This window comes from Rhinatrema bivittatum, chromosome 2 (assembly GCF_901001135.1).
Source record: "Rhinatrema bivittatum chromosome 2, aRhiBiv1.1, whole genome shotgun sequence".
NCBI classification, from domain to species: Eukaryota; Metazoa; Chordata; class Amphibia; order Gymnophiona; family Rhinatrematidae; genus Rhinatrema; species Rhinatrema bivittatum.
The window spans coordinates 106,215,571-106,232,237 of NC_042616.1; the positions used below are offsets into that span (position 1 = coordinate 106,215,571).

At 41.9% G+C, this 16,667-nt stretch overlaps 1 protein-coding gene across 5 annotated transcripts in view; it reads right to left on the reverse strand.

Moving 5' to 3' along the window:
- Positions 1 to 16,667, reverse strand: part of DIP2C (disco interacting protein 2 homolog C) — an 851,589-nt gene that overhangs the window by 92,403 nt on the left and 742,519 nt on the right. For all 5 annotated transcript variants that reach the window (XM_029588529.1, XM_029588527.1, XM_029588528.1 and 2 more), the window contains exons 26-28: positions 15,809 to 15,930; positions 8,883 to 8,994; positions 4,996 to 5,105 (exon numbers count right to left, since the gene is read on the reverse strand). In XM_029588529.1, the coding sequence (XP_029444389.1) occupies positions 4,996 to 5,105; positions 8,883 to 8,994; positions 15,809 to 15,930 (344 nt within the window). The remainder of the gene's footprint in view (positions 1 to 4,995; positions 5,106 to 8,882; positions 8,995 to 15,808; positions 15,931 to 16,667) is intronic.

Sequence of the window (16,667 nt, forward strand, 5' to 3'; positions counted from 1 at the left end):
GAGCTCCCCAACTAAGAAGACTCATGCCCGTTGTCAGTATTAGTCAGTCCAGTGAGGATAGGGAGACTCCCCTCCCTAGATGATCCGCCTACAGCCACCATTGCAGTTGGGAGGAGACGTCTATCAGCAAGTGGAGCTGAACCAAACAGTCTTGAGACTGTGGGCTCCTCTGAGACAACAGGGAGAACGTCAGAGGACGCATATACGCCCTTGCCCATGGTACCACTTCCAGGGTTGCCGCCATTAAGCCAAGTACCTGCAGATAAGACCACATGGTTGGGCACAGAGTGTTCATCAACAGATGGAGCTTCACCAGCAACTTCGGAATTTGAGCTTCCAGCAGGAAAACCTTGCCAGCATTGTGTCGAACCAAACCCCGAGGTATTCCAATGACTGAGCAAGCTGAAGACTGCTCTTGGCCAGGTTCGCTACCCCAGCCAAGCTCCCACAACAGGGAAATCACCTTGCAAGTCACCAGGAGGCTCTCTTCCAGCGACTTGGCACAAATCAGCCAGTTGTCCAAATACAGGTGTACTAAGATTCCATTCTTTCTCAACTCTGCCACAACTACTACCATTATCTTGGAAAAGGATCTTCTGAGAGTGGCCCAGACCGAAGGGTAGCACTCGAAACTGAAAGTGATGCACTATAACTGTGAACCGCAGGAAGCGTTGATGTTCTAGTCAGATGAGAATGTGGAGGTTCCACTACCCAAGCCTATGCCTCCTCTGGGTTGTCGGGGATGAAAAGTCTGAGACACTGAAGGGTCGAGTCCTCTGAAAGTTCGCTCCTCTATAGGGTCGAAAATGCTTGGATCCTCTAGCATGACCTCTCATGGTAAAGGAGTGCTGTGCCTGCTTCTTATCCTCCAGCAAACAAGGAACCAGAGATTCACCCCACTTGCTGGCCAGCTTTTCCAACTTGCTGCCAAATAAAAGCAGCCGATAAAGGGCAATTTGGTGAGGTTAACCTTGGAGGTTGCATTGGCCAATCAATTTTTCAACCATAACTGACGCCAGGCCACTACTATCAAAGTCACCCCCCTCTGGCCAAAGTGAAGACCAAATCACAGCCTGCATCTGCCAAGGTGGCAGCAGCTGGTTCCATAACTGCCCTGGAGTTTACCTCAGAGTCAAGAGTGAGCCAACAAGGAACAACAAGAAGCGATCTGCAAGGTCATTGCTGCCGCTTCAAATGATTGCTTAAGGATTGTCTAAATCTTTTTATCATGAGCATCCCTCAAGGCTGGCCCTCCTTCCACGGGAATAGTGGTCCACTTGGAGACTGCACAAACAAATGCATCTACCTCTGGAAAATGTAAGCACTCTCTTATCACTGGATCCAGAGGGTACATGCCTTCCAAAATGTGACCCCCTTTGAAATTAGCCTCTGGGGCACCTGACTCAAGATTAATCAATTCTTGAATGGCCTCCATCATGGGGAAAAAACAAGAGGCTTTATGCAAGGAAACCAAAATGGGATTTCTCTTTGGCTCAGACACTGAATCTGCCCCGGAACCCCAAGTATTTTCAAGGTCTGGGAAATCAGAGCTGGCAGTTCATCTCTATGAAGAACCATAGCATACAGTTCTAATCCGGGGTAATTCTACCATCCTCAAGAGACAGAATTGGCGACATCATCAGTGCCATCTGGTCCCACCGCCACTAGTAGTACTCTGGCGCTTGACAGAAGGTTCAGGCAAGGATCCTACTTGCACCTCTGCTCTGGGAGCATTGGACAAGGCTGAGGACTGCATCTGACGAAAGGATTGCAACCCCAATTCTACCAATGAAAAAGTAGAAGTATCCAGATCAGGAGGTACTTGAGGTATACTCACTGAGCTATCTTCCCCCGCTAAGGAACCAGTCAGGGGAGTTCCAAAATCAGGCGCCCCACCTGAATCGTCTTTACCCAGACCAACATCCAGCTGGGAAGAACCAGGCTTAGTGAAATCAGAGGAAGACAATTCTCCCTGAGCCTCCAAACAGCGCTGGCACAAATTAGTGGGCACGCAAATATGACAAGCAGTGCAAAGAGAAAGATGCTTAGGCTGATGTCACTGCAGGGGTATATGTACTTGTGATGACTGTTTACTCAGTCTCCATCTGCTGGTAGAGGTGCATAATCCACTTGTTCTGGATTCATCTGACTGGACGCTAAGAAAGTGGCATTTGTGTGCTCCCACTTAAAATTTGGCACTCGCACAGCCAGTATATTGTATCACATGCACGCATATATGTGCACAAGTTATAAAATAACTGCATCCCTACAGACATGCACACTTGTGCGCCGGTTTGAAAGTTACCGTCCCCGATTATAAATCCTCTGGGGAGAGGGAAATATGCCTGAATGTAACTCGCCTTGAGCTACCAATGACAAGCTGAGAGAGCTAAATCTAAACAAATATTCTATTCATGCTGCACTTTGTGTTTGCTCTGAACCAAAAAGAAAATTTTGTACACATCTTTCTCAAAAACGACTCCTCAGGTTTTCTGAAAGTAGGCAGAATGACATGGCATAGAATTCCAATCCAGTCTGACAAATTTCAGAAGAGTGCAGCCTTAGTTGGCAAAGGACCTAGGGAATGAAGGCAATTTAACACAAACATGCTACAACACTCATAACCAGTTCCCCACTGTGCCATCATAACACAACATGGATCTTTCAACTGGGAATAAAAGGTGTGAGTCAGTAAGCCAGCCTAATTTCACTGTAGCTTTTTGGTTGATTTCATTTTTGTAACTTGTTGGTCTTTTAGTCCTTTTAGTAGCTAGTGCGCAATTTCCCCAAGCAAGTACTATGAATAGCACTTCAAATTTCTAGCATTGTAGTATTGGCTTACATGTCGAAAATGAAAGGAATAGCAATATTCCTTGCTCCTGGTGTACTGTGTAAGTAGAACTAACACAACAAAAATAGAATAGGCAACGCAAAGTCCAAGCTGGCTTTTATGCAAGTTGCTTGGGTTCAGAAACACTGCCTCTCTGGGCACAATCAACACCGTTGCCTTAAAAGGCCTTCTCAAGACATAATTTGTCCAAAATTAAGGCAAATCCAACCATATCATTTGATACAATTGAACTGGATTAAGGCAAGTGCTTTGTAGGAGTCATTATTTTGTCTGTAAATTCCTGCAAGCTCTAGGTTTGTTATAGAAAGCCACTTTGGGGGTCAGTATCCAGAGCCCCATCCAGGAGATGCTGATATCCAGGTCTTCAGCCCACAGGTGGAAAGAAATCTGACTTTCATTTTGTTTGCTGGGATCATTTATTTATATACAATAGTCAAGGAAAACTGGACAGCTGCTATTCTGCGGCGAGTCGAATGCTGCTAAGCTCTTATTAACTGTTTACACAGTGCTGGAAACTTTAAAGCTGCATCTTCCAAAGGATTAGCTGGATCTGGCTCCACTAACGCCACAATGGGTGGCCACAGCAGCTCTGATATAATGCAAGATACCGAGAATGTGAAAATGGCTGCTAAATGGGAGGCTTTAATATTTTAAAGCGGTGTACTGATTCTGCTTCAAGTGGTGCTTGACTTTGTGAGATTTTGATTGCATGAGCTTAGAGGAAAGAACAAGTCACAAAACAAACTCAGTGGAAACTTCAAAGAAGAATACAAGACAAAATTCACAGACATCACAACATTACTAGACTGAACACACAAAAGCATGAAGTTCCAGAAAAAAAAGTGCCATAAAAATGAAAAGCGCAGTAGAAATTTAGTGCCCTTTTACCTGGGTAATCCTAGAAGCTGACTTTAAGACCATAGTTTGTAGCACTAAAATGGTTGCACAACCTGCGACAGGGATGGATATGAGCAATCAGGCTAGGCTAGGGGAGCTGCTCCTTTAGCTCAGTGCCGGAGTCCCTGACGTAGACCTGAACAGCTGCAGGCTCCTATTTGGGAAAGGGGCTGTGGCACGGGGGAGTTCACAGAGAGGATGAAGCTCTCCAAACAATCTTTGGTTTGGTAAACAGCAAATAACGTAACTTAGGTATAAAGCGACCAGCCTGTTGCGCACAAACCAAAGAACATTTTTATTGAAAGGCGGCAAATTATGCTGAGAAAAATTATGCAAAAGGTATAAAATTGCTGTTACGCTAATAAAACATATGCAGCATTCTATATAGCTGGGTATCAAAAACTTAGGGTAAACTAAGGTGCAAGAGTTTAGTGCATATTTTTGGAGAACCTATAGAAAATTATAGGCTGCTTTAGTAAAACACTGCATTAATGTGGGGAGAAGGAGCTGGAGTCACATTTATTTTGTCCCAATGATTGTGGCAGGGCCTTGTGCTAAATTTCAAAGAAATGAACAACTGGAAAATGACCTGCCACAGGTTCTGATGGGAGCATGCTGGTAATAAACTGGAAAAACTACAGAGAAAAGAATTGAGAGCTCCCCGTTCTTTTGAGGCTTAAGGTGCAGCTTTTTGTTTCTGTTTCTCCCTTTGACATATCAAGTTGGGGACGTGCGCTTTAAGGTGATAGATGGTGCCATCTGAGGCTGCGCATACAAATATAGGACAAGACCGAGGCATAAGGTTAATCCCCAAATTCTGACAAGAATAATGGACTCTTTGTAGGCTGCTGTATCTTCTGAACCAGCTTAAGAATAATCAAAAGATGTTGTTGTGCATGAGTTTTCAGCATCACACAGATTCCTTCATCAGATGCGAAGGAAGGAAGGAAGCCCTTACCCGATCTAAGCCAAACCAGCTTTATTTATAAACGCTGATCTGTAGTATCCAGGGCGATCTACCTAACTTATATCTAAAGACCATTGTTTATGTCTAAAGAGAAAGCTTATGTGGTCTCCAACGTCTTTTTAATTATTTTTATTCAGGTTCAATAAAAGGTTTCACTACTTACAAAGAATCTATTCTTCTATGGGACTACAGGCTACAAGAATTCTGCTTGCCAAGAATGAAAAATAAGGTCAGCTCCATTTGACAGGAGTTAAATGTCTTTCTGCTATGAAGTTCCTACCTTGACCCCTGCTAGCATTCCAGTGGTGGACACACTGAAATCAAGATAAGCCAGTGTGTCTGGGTCAGATGGTTTGTAGATCAGGGCCGGCCGTTTCTTTGGCAAATCATCTGAAGAAGGAAAAAAAAAAAGACAAAGAAGAAGCTTTGCTCAATATTTTGTTGAAATGGTCTCATAATTGGTCCCAGTGGTTCAGGCAGGAGTCCTCATTTCCGAGAAGAAGCCAAAACTGGGTCTCTGAGATATTGATTGGCAGTGTTACAGTGTATATGTCTCTCTCGGCAGAGTACAGCACAGCAGGACAATCCTTATTCTAACATACTTTCTGGACGATTCAGTAAAACCAAGTCAGATATCACACATCAAAACAATGACATGCAAGGTTTTCTCATACAGACCCATATGTTTTGCTGAATTTTCATACTGTTGCACAGAATTTTCATATTGTTGCACAGACTGCTCTGTGAAAAAGCAAGCACCATTCCAGCCACGGAGAAGTGGAAAATCTATTTTTTATAAGCAACACATCCACCATAAAAACGTAGATTTTCCCCATATCCTGCATTACTGTGCAGCAGTTTACAATATTTAATAAAGGAGGAAAAGAATAGCAATGTATGCCAAGTATAATTTCAGCAGGTTTCAAAGACTACACCAATTGCTTACTGGCTGCATGCTGTATTTTTCTCCCCATATCTTAAAGTGGTGGTATTAGAAAATACATATTATTTTAAGAGAATTCACTTGACAATTCAAATAAAATCACAGGCAGGGTAAGTTTATAGCTGCATGTCACGGTAAAGTCTGTGTGTATCTTTTGCGTGCAGACGTAACCCCAGATTTTCAAAGCAAACTTATGCATTTAAGTTCATTTTGAAAATCTTCAAGAAAATGAATTGGAAAGCACACCAAATAACTCACATAAAGTCATAGCGACTCTTTGCAGGCGTAAACTGTGTGCGGGAACATAACTGCATACTTCTGAAAATACAAAATTATGCGCCAAAGTCCCAATTCTGTCCCTCTGGAATAACTATGCCCAGTGCGCATAAAAGTTACATGCAAAGCTGGGTTACACAAAGGGGCGGATTTTAAAAGCCCTGCGCCGGCGGCCTATTTTGCATAGGCCGCCGGCGTGCGTAAGTCCCGGGGCTTTCGAAAAGGGGCGGGAGGGGGTGTGTCCAGGGGCGTTCCCGAAACGTGGCGTTTCGGGGGCGGGCCCGGGGGCGTGGCGCCGGCCCTGGGGCGTGGTCGAGGCCTCCGGACCAGCCCCCGGGACCGGAGCATGGAGCGGGGCTGCCGGCCGACGCGCGCAAAGTTAGGGGGGGTTTAGATAGGGCCGGGGGGGTGGGTTAGGTAGGGGAAGGTGGGGGGAGGGCAAAGGAAAGTTCCCTCCGAGGCCGCTCTGAAATCGGAGCGGCCTCGGAGGGAACAGGCAGCGCGCGCTGGGCTCAGCGCGCGCAGGTTGCACAAATGTGCACCCCCTTGCGTGCGCCGACCCCGGATTTTATAAGATACGCGCGGCTATGCGCGTATCTTATAAAATTCAGCGTACTTTTGTTTGCGCCTGATGCGAGAACAAAAGTACGCGATCCCGCAAGTATTTAAAATCTACCCCAAAGGGTTTCCAACTGCATGAAAGTACTTATAGTCTTGCTTTTCTTAGGGAATGCAATAGGGAAATCAGAATAAGTCCCAGGATGCAATGGCAAATCATCTGAAAAAGGCACTAAGGCCTGGCTTTTTTTTTTTTTTGTAACAGTTATTTACATGCATAAAACCATGAGGCTGATATTTACTAAACTCTTGAGCACCAAATTTAGACTCCTGTTTGGTGCTGGAACCTAAATTTTCACCTGAAATTCACCTAAAACTTAGGGTTCTAAATTTAGGACTGCGATTCCATTCATAGAAGCATGACAGCAGAAAAAGACCGTATGTCCCATCTCTTCTGCCCATCTGTTCAATTTAGCAATATATTTCTCATTACTTCCTTAGAGATCCCCTGTATTTATCCCATGCTTTCTTGAATTCAGATACTGCTTTTGTCTCCATCACTTCCACTGGGACTGTTACACACATCCATCACCCTCTCTGTTAAGAAATATTTCCTAAGATTACTCCTGAGTCTAGCTCCTTTCAATCTTCTCATGATCCCTTGTTCTAGATCCTCCTTTCCATTGAAAAAGGCTCGCCGCCTGTGCATAGAAACCTTTGAGATATTTGAATATCTCTATCATATCTCCCCTATCTCACCTTTCCTTTAGGGTATACATGTTTAGATCTTTAAGTCTACCCCATATGCTTTAGAACGAAGGCCACTGACCATTTTAATAGCCTCCCTCTGGACCGACTCCATCCTGTTTATATCCTTTTCAAGGTGCGGTCTCTAGAATTGTACACAGGATTCCAAGTGAGATCTCACCAGGGACCTAAACAGGGGCAATATTACCTCCCTTTATCTGCCTACATTTAGACCAAAGTTAGGTACCAGGTGCTAAAAATCAGTTCTAAGCACCTAACTTTATTTTTCCCATCCTAATTCTGCCCCCACCTCTATTCACTTTCTAGGATCCTAAATTTAGGAGCCTACTGAAACTAGGAGCCTAAATATAGGAACTTAGTCCTAGTATATTTTCAAATGGGCCAATTCAGAAGCTTTAACTCCCAAAGTTAGGTGCCTGAACCCTTTCAAAAAACCAGCCTCCATGTTTGTGTGTGTAAATATCTTTGAAAATCAGGCCCTAAGAGTTCCCTTTTTCATTTCCTGAGGAAATAGCCTTCACTGTTCTTGAAAGCTAATTTGTCTTCTTTATTCCTGAGAAGCATTCACATCAAATGGAGAACCAATCCTTAAAAAAGGAGAAAAACAAGGGGTGCAGGAATAATAAAATAAACACTTTTCAAAATTCCACCCCCCCCCCCGTCAAAAAATATATGTAAAAACATAAAATAATATATTAAGGCAATACAAGTAAGGAGGATCTAGGCACATGGTCATGGTTTCAGTTTTGATATTCTGGATACTCTAGATCAGTGATTCTCAACCCTGTCCTGGGGACCCCCCCAGCCAGTCGGGTTTTCAGGATATCCACAATGAATATGCATGAGAGAAAATTTGCATGTTATGGAGGCAGTGTATGCAAATTTTCTCTCATGCATATTCATTGTGGGTATCCTGAAAACCCGACTGGCTGGGGGGGGGGGGGTCCCCAGGACAGGGTTGAGAACCACTGCTCTAGATACTTGAAAACACCCCAAAAACAATAAAAAAAATGGATTTGATAATATTATTGGCTTTAAAGCAACAAGGTTTTTGCTTGTCAGTTCCAGAATAGAATATGGTGTGTGGGAAGAATTTCTGGCGGTCCATACAACAGAAGCCAGAAAGAGAGCAGAAAGGGGCAAGGGGAGAAAACAGAAATAAAACTATTTCAGTAAGGATTACAGAAGAAAATGAAAGACAGTCTCAGTGCATTAATGACCTCCTGAGCTAAGCATTTCTCTGCACAGACAAAATAGGAGAAAACATTCAGGGGGCAATGTTCAGCCACTGGACGGGGGGCTTGTAAAGTTAGCCACCTAAACTGGCTAACTTATCTCTTCCAAGAAACCCCCCCCTATGTTATTCGGTTAAAATTTAGCCAGATAAGTGTCCACCACATTCAAAAGTCAACATTTAGCCAGAAAACTCATAGATTATCCAGCTAAATGCCTTTGAATATGGACTCCAGGGCCCAAACAAAAGCTAAAATAAGCCAGTGTTTCATTTTTCACAGCATTCATTCACAACAGTTGCAGGGTTGTGGCAAAAAAAACTCACACGATGCTGGCAAGTCCCTCTGAAGTTTAGCTTCAAAGGCAAAAAGCACTCTCTGCATTCTCACCTGTGTCTAGGATGGGAGGCCACGTTCTGATGTCCACCGCGGCAGCTGCTTCCCTCGACCTCAGCAACTTACAGATGAGCTGCGTCGTCATTATGCATGCAGAACGACTTACCTGGGAGGTAGCAAAAGAAAGAAAGAAAAACTAACCAACGATTCACCAACTAAGCATGGCGATACAGATTTTAACCGTCTAAAAAGAATCGGGGATACTTCTTAAGATGCACAAAGGCGCGCTAGTATCACAGGCTTCCTAAAATCATCAAACTGCATAAAAATTATTTACAAAAAAAAAAAAAAATACAAATCCCAGTTGTGTGGTAATACTCCCACTGTTTCACACCAGTGTTGTGAACAAGTCCAGAGTTCTGTTCACACCATTGAGCAACGCAAGAAGACTGAAATAACAACGTGAGCGATTCCATCCCAGAGCGCAGCCAGCAATAAGCCATGACTGCTGGCACGGGTTATTTCACCTCGTGGCTCCTACCATGCTAAAAGTACTGTGATATCTCTTTTACCATTCACAGTGCAATGGCTTATTTTCCTTATAAAACGGGTTGTAGTAAATAATATAAAGCCTATTTGAATATGAATTTGATCAACTCGCCATCTACAAAAAGTAAAATATCACATATGCTTTTAAATAAATTATGCACACATTAATTTGAAAAACAGTGTTAAAACACATTTTAAATTTTATGTTGAAGAATTTTACAAATCGTAGAATTAATCTAAATAGTAGGCAATATTTTCACAATAAGAAAATAAGAAAAAAAAATTATCATTTCGTCAATGTTCTACATAACAAACATCACCCCATAGTTCCTGGTTGAGGTTTCTAAACAAACTCTGAACACAGACAAATAACTCCCCCTAATTATTATTTTCTGTCCATTTCTGGTCGGAACATGGGGCACTCAACCCGCATTAACACGTGTTATTAAATATGGCTCCCTTCGCTACTACCGCGTGATAACACACATTAACACATGACCCAGGTTAGTAGAGAGACCCCCAGAGTGAGTTTTCGCTGTGTAGTTTGCCTGGTATTGAGTAGCAAGTACCAGTAATATCAGTATTTTATAACAGAAATAATCAGTTTTAAGAATGGGGTTTTTGGTAAAGTTGAAGGACGGGGGAGGCATTTGCCTTGTTCCTCTGTGAAAAGCGATCCAAGTGTGAAGGCTAGCCTGGGCTTGACAAGCGAGAGAGAGAGAGAGAAGGCACGTGTTCGTTTTTAGTCTGGTGTTTAACTACCGTAGATGAGGAAGCTGATCAGACCTTGCCGCCACGCCCAACCAACAAGTAAAGGTCATGGTGGGAAGCGCAAAACTGTTTTGTGGCAATAGAGCACTTCCCTTCTCACGTGACATGTCCACTTAACTCGTTCTCAGTCGTAGCCAGTAATCCAATTATTAGCCTTCCAACTATTTAACAAGAATTCATTCTGTTACTGGCATAAGTTATTTTGCTTAATTAGCACAGCGATTGTAAATTCAGCAGTTATGGTTTGCCTATTTATAGATTCCTCTTTGGAGATTTATCTTCCTCCCCCGTCTCCATTGTTGTGAGTGAATCAGAATTAGTTTGCATTAGTGCAAGAGGCCTGCCAATCTTCAATTCCAATCCTTGGATAGTTTTCAAACTGATTTCTAATATCCCCTCTGGTGATAGTATTTTCAGCAGAGCCAAATGTTGGAGTTAAAAGTTCTTTATTCACAGAGATATCCAACTGATATCTCAGCTCTGCAGCAGCCCCTTGATATTGGTAGGAAATTGCTGCATCTGGTTCAGCTTCAGTGGGAATCCTCTCTCAACAGGGCCTTAAAGTGAGGTTATCTTGTCAGTCTGTCTCACCAGGTCAGGGCAAATGGGTTGGTGCTTCTTTTTGGCTACTACCTATAGCTGGTACTCCTGCACTGACCCCACTAGCAGATATGTCTGCCTAAGATCTGGCAATAATGAGCCAGATTGATAGATGTGTGTGCTGAGACTGATGGTTTAACCCACTTTATTTTCACCATGAGCCATTAAAAAAAAAAAACCTGCTGCAGAAGCGGAGCTCACATGGCCAACGCACAATGACTGTACATAGTAGCTGTAGTTAAGCCCATGACTGCAGAGTGTCGGAAGAAGTTCTACTGCATGAGCCCTAGCCAAGAAGTATTATTGCAATGATTACACTAAAGAAAGTTGGAAATGAATAAAAATCCCACACACACACTTAAAAGTCAGTCACTGCCATGCAGTAGTCATTACTCCAATACTCCAGTTCTCCGCTTCAGGCATAGGAATCGACAGATACAGACAGCCGAGTTCCATATCAGCCGTCTTAGCACCCCTCGGATGTGTCAGGAAGCATTATCACAGGGAGTACCATCAAGCCTCTGCAGCTCCAGCCATGAAACCACAGAACTCAAGCAACCTTCAGGCCTCCACCTCCCATACCAATCCAAAACCAGGATGCAGACCAAAATGAAGGTTAGTAAAACCTCCTTAGATCACCACTACCAGATCAAAGTTATAACTTTCAGTGATCTACTAAAGGGGTGGGGAAATTGCCTAAGACCCAAGCGTAAAGGTGGGGAAGGGCATACAAGGTCAGTTTAAGGTCAAGGGTAATGGGTGTTAAGGAGGTCCATAGATGGGGTACCACCCTGGGTCCAAGGCTCTCTTATTCCATCCCTCTCACTCTCGGTGAATAACAAGTTTAGGGCAATCCACTATATCTTAATCAGATGAAAGAAGAAAGTCTGAAGAAAACCTCTTCTTAGACATAACATCACATTTTGTATTCTAAACCCTATTTGTACATCAGAAAAAGGGATTTAAAAGTTCCCATCCCAGAAAGCCACCTCAGGAAGCTGAACCTCTCTCAGAATAAGGCAACAGCAGTTTGTGCTGCTTTCTGATCGCATATACATCGCCGTTATAATCTATGTTTTTATTTGCAGGATAATTTGATGCTATGATATTTTCAGCTTTCCAAAGACAATTTTATATTTGTGAGGCAAAAAATACAGAAGTATTCCTGAAGATATGATGCTGGAACAAATTAAATAATATAATTATCTAGATAACTGGATCACAGAAGACAGGAAAGTTAAAGAAACATAAAAAGAAAAAAAGAACTGGGAATGCAAAAAATTATACAAAAAAGAAATACATAATGCACAAAAAGAAAACATTTTGCAATAGAAAGGAAATTCGAGAGTAAGGGTTCCTGATTTGATTCTTTCCCTCTTGGAGCCTGATAAGTAATGTCAGATAAGTAATGTCAGAAATGATTTCTTCATAGAAATGGCTTCCCAGGGCAGGTGATGGAGACAAAAACCACAAGAGAATTTAAGAAGCCTTGAGCCAAGCATAGAGTATCCTTAGTTACAAAGGGGTGAAAGGAAGGGCAGAGATTCAAAGGAAATATAAAAGAAACTAAATGGGCAAATTAGATGAGCGTATCTGCCGATATAATCTATTTTTTATGATTTTTGTGATGTAAAGAGATTCTTAGGAGGAACATAGATTAAAGAAAAGCCTTCTGAATGGAGATAGTAGAAAGTTACAGAAGTGAAACAGACCTCTTAGTTCATGCATTTGAAATGTGGTGTTAACAGAAGAATTCTGCAGAATAGCTGAACAACAGGATCTTAAATGAGAAAGTACATGAGATAATGAGAGGTGGAAGTATCCTGGTAGAAGACCTGATCAAAAGGAAAATTAGATTTGTTGGTCTTTGTATTTAGATGCATTGGTGGCAAATTAGCGATTTTATTACTAAGGGGCATGATAAAGAGATAAAGGTAAATGGAAAGCAGTCTGGGACGAGGACTTTAAAAAAATGGTCAAGATTTGGAAACGTGGGCTAAATGAAAACTAAGGAGAGAACTGGCACAAACCACAGTGGTTAACCTTCATACTGAAGATGGCAGCTGATGAGGTAAATGGTTTCCAAATTATTGTGACAGCAGCTTAATGCTGACCTGAAATGGAAGTTTAAATTAAAAGGATTCCAGGGCTTCCAGGAGGCCCTCGGATGCACAAATGTGAAAAATTGTAAACAGTAAAGAAAATATGAGAAAAAGAAACAAAATGATCCATGCACAAATAATGGACCCTACTTTCTGGAATGGGAACCCATTTGTGCATATATGTGGATCCAAAATAACTATCCCTATCCATATCCTGAAAATTTGGCATGGATAGGAAACTAAATACAGAAATCATTGTGGAAGACAGAAGTCACCTGGTCACACACAGGGGCTGATGCAATAAATATGTGCAGAAAGCGGGCACTGAACAGTCAGCACCCGCTTCCTTAACGCGCCCCCCTTGGGGGCTCCATGCAATATTTAAATTAGGGGGGTCGCGTTAGCAAGGAGGCGCTAGGGATGCTTGTGCACCCCTAGCACTTTCCTTGCTAATGAGAACCTGATCGGTGTCAGCCGACCACCACTTAGGAAAACTGAGGCCTGGTTTATCGGCCTTGGTTTTCCTAAACGTCGCCCAGCCAGGGGGTTCAGGAAACGAATGCTTGTCAGTTGAGTTTCCTGTACCCGACTGCCGATGTTTTTTGGGGGGTTTTTTTGTTTTTTTTTTACTTTATTTAGCTTTATTTTTCCTCCTACATAATATCGCAATGATATTAAGTAGGAGGCAGAACAGAAACACCGTTTTTTCTGCTCTTCTGTACTAGTTTTAAGAGCGCTCAGCTATTAACGCTTGCTCCAGGCAGGCTTTAATTTCTCATCACTAAATGTGCGTACTAGACGCACATTTTATTTTATTTTTTTTTGCATCTGGAGTGAATGCCTAATAGCCTCATTCACTTGCATTTGCATGTGATGAGCGCTATTAGATTCACTCTGCATTGGATGGATGTTGTAGAGGTGCTAATCCCCTTGTTGCATAAGGGGATTAATTAGCACCTATACAACTCGCTGAGCGCGCTGTATTGCAACAGCCCCACAGTGATTCATAAGCCTTCCTCTCATTGGAAAGTAAGATAAAAAGGAACACATTTATATTTTTCTCTTAAGATTTGACTTTTACATGATGGTGGCTAAACATTCTGTGACAACACAGGTCATTTTGATTGACAGCTGCTGTGGCCAACCAAGTGGCTCTACTACTAGATGTATAAGTCCAAGGTATAGTGAGGAGACAAAAACAAGATGCAAACATATGCTTAGGTGCATTTCACTGCAATTATTTAGATTTATAGACTGCTACTTTCAAACCAGCTCAGAGCAATTTACCATCATCCCTTAAAACCAAGGATATAAAAACTGTACAAATATAGACAACCTATATATTAATCATCCTTTGGCAGTCCGTTCTTATAAATATTCATACTTTATCAAATAATCATAAATTCTAAGAGATACACCATTCCTTTCTACTGCCTGAACTGTAACCACCACACCCTTTTAATACTTCACTCTAAAAAAAAATCAATTCCTCCTCATATAAAATCTCTCCATAAAACCTGATATTGCATAAAAGTACCAAAAATCATGAATCATCATGTACAATAGCTCTCATTTTAAAACTGTTCCTCTGCACAGCAAAATCAGAAACCACCCTTTCTTCTCCATAGCACATCTCTATCACATAGTCTGCTCTGAACAACTAAGATGCTCTATTTTTCTATACCATATTCTAATCTGTTTTACAATCTAAAACTCCATGATGATACAAGAGAAAAGTCAACTTCATTGTATCTCAGTTTTGCAAATAAGAAGTAATATAATTGGACTTTCATAAATAATAGAGAACTGCTCACATACTGCATAAGTAAATCAGGAAGCACTCACAATTAAAGGCATTTGAAGTGACTACCAAAAGCTGAGAACTGAAATTTTCATCAGATGTGATTCTAGTTAGTACTAACTCAGTACCTGCAGCACTTTAGTGCTTCCAGCTGTATTTAATTGCTGCTTGACTGCTGCTCATAAACTTCTTTGCCGCATAATGAAAAATAAAGAGGATTTTCCTTCCAAGTTCTGGAGAACTGAGCCATACCTCATATAATCTAATACACCTTTAGCAACTTGGCTCTCAAGGTGACATCAGTTATTAGAGTCAGAATTATCTTAACATTTTATGGTTTTCACCACGTAAGGATGATGTGTGTGGGGCGGAGGCAGACAGAAAGGGTGAGTAGCAGTGGAGAGAGGCCTTCAGTGGTGGTCAATGACTTCCATTTTCTTTAAAGGAGAATTTGAATTAAGTCATGACGTTCTTTTTTTTTTTTCCCCCCAATCTCTTTATTGGGGCATAATAGTACAATCCAAACAATAGGTAAATACAACAAAGAACACGCCTCCAGCATTTTCCCCATTTTTTAACCCACCCGCCCTCCCAACCTCCAACCTTACAGAGAACCTCAAAGTTAGGTAGGTTTCTGGTACATACAATCACCTTATCATCATGACATATTCTTAAACTATTACTTTACAAAGCAAGCAGTGGTTCAATTGGCTATAAAAAATAAAAAAAATAAAAAGCAGCAGCGGACATGACATAGATGTTTCAATCATTAATGCGTTTGTTACGTTTATTTTTGGTGCGAATGTGGTGGGGGAGGAGAAGCAAGGGGGAAGAGCCTCACTGCTTGACGGAGAGTCACTAAATTTTATAAAATGTATCTTTCATTTGCTCTGACAGGGCGTATTTAATACAAGCTTGGACCATAGCGTACCCATTTGTCTCACACAGTTGGTAGCCTTTTAGCTTTTCACTTACCTAATCCTTTGATATTAAGTGTGAGGATTTCCCGACACAATACTTGAGTACAAAATACATCGAGAGGTCAACGGGAAATCTTTGACTCCCTTAATTCTGCTTTCAGCAACCTACTATAAACTACAGTTCACCTTCCACTTTGCTGAATCAATTCCCTGGTGGATTTGCAGGTGTCTCCTTACCTCTACAATCATCTTTACTGTGGGCAACGTGGTTGCAATATTCTGTGGATGTGGAGGTCGAACTGTTATTGGCACACATCCCGCATACAGGCAGCCATAAAATGCTGCAATCAGGTCTATTCCTGCATGAAGGACAAAACAGATATCCTCACTTCAATCTCACAACAGTGCTTAATCAGGAACACCTATGTCAGCACAAATACTTCTTCTGAAGTAACTTAGATGAAGATTAAATGATTAAATACACTTTATAACCACTAATTGGCTCTTTTAGATACTAGCTGTCAGTATTTGTTAGGTGTCACCGATTGAGTCCATCTTGGCTGTTCTTTTGGTCACGAGACACAAATAAGGCTCAAAATGGAAAAATCAATAAATTGTCTCTCAAAGTAATTGCATGATTTTATTGACTACTAGTTTCTTGTTAATTGCTTAATTACTACTTATCCAATTGCCTATAATTTTCTTATTTTGTTCGTCAAGCATTAGCAACTTAAGCCAGCATGAAGGGGGAACTACAGAAAAGGGGCAGAAAAACCTTCACGGCGGGCACTGATAAAGAGGCCAAGCAGCACAAACAATGGCCTCAAAGTTCCAGAGCACCATGAGAGGTGCAAAGCAGCTCCCCCAGACTGGCAAGGTGTTAGCTCTGGGGTACAACAGCAAGGCACAGTGGCAAAGGGAACTCCAAGGTGTAAGGTCTGGGCATGGAAGCAAGGCTGAGTGGTACAAAGACCCCCAAGGTGCAGGGTGAAATTTAGATTTTCTTGTAGAATGGGTTTGCCAAATTTAAAGGTTATAATCACAAACAGTACATCACAAAGGTTTCTCTAATGATAGTGGGGTGGTTTTCCAGGAA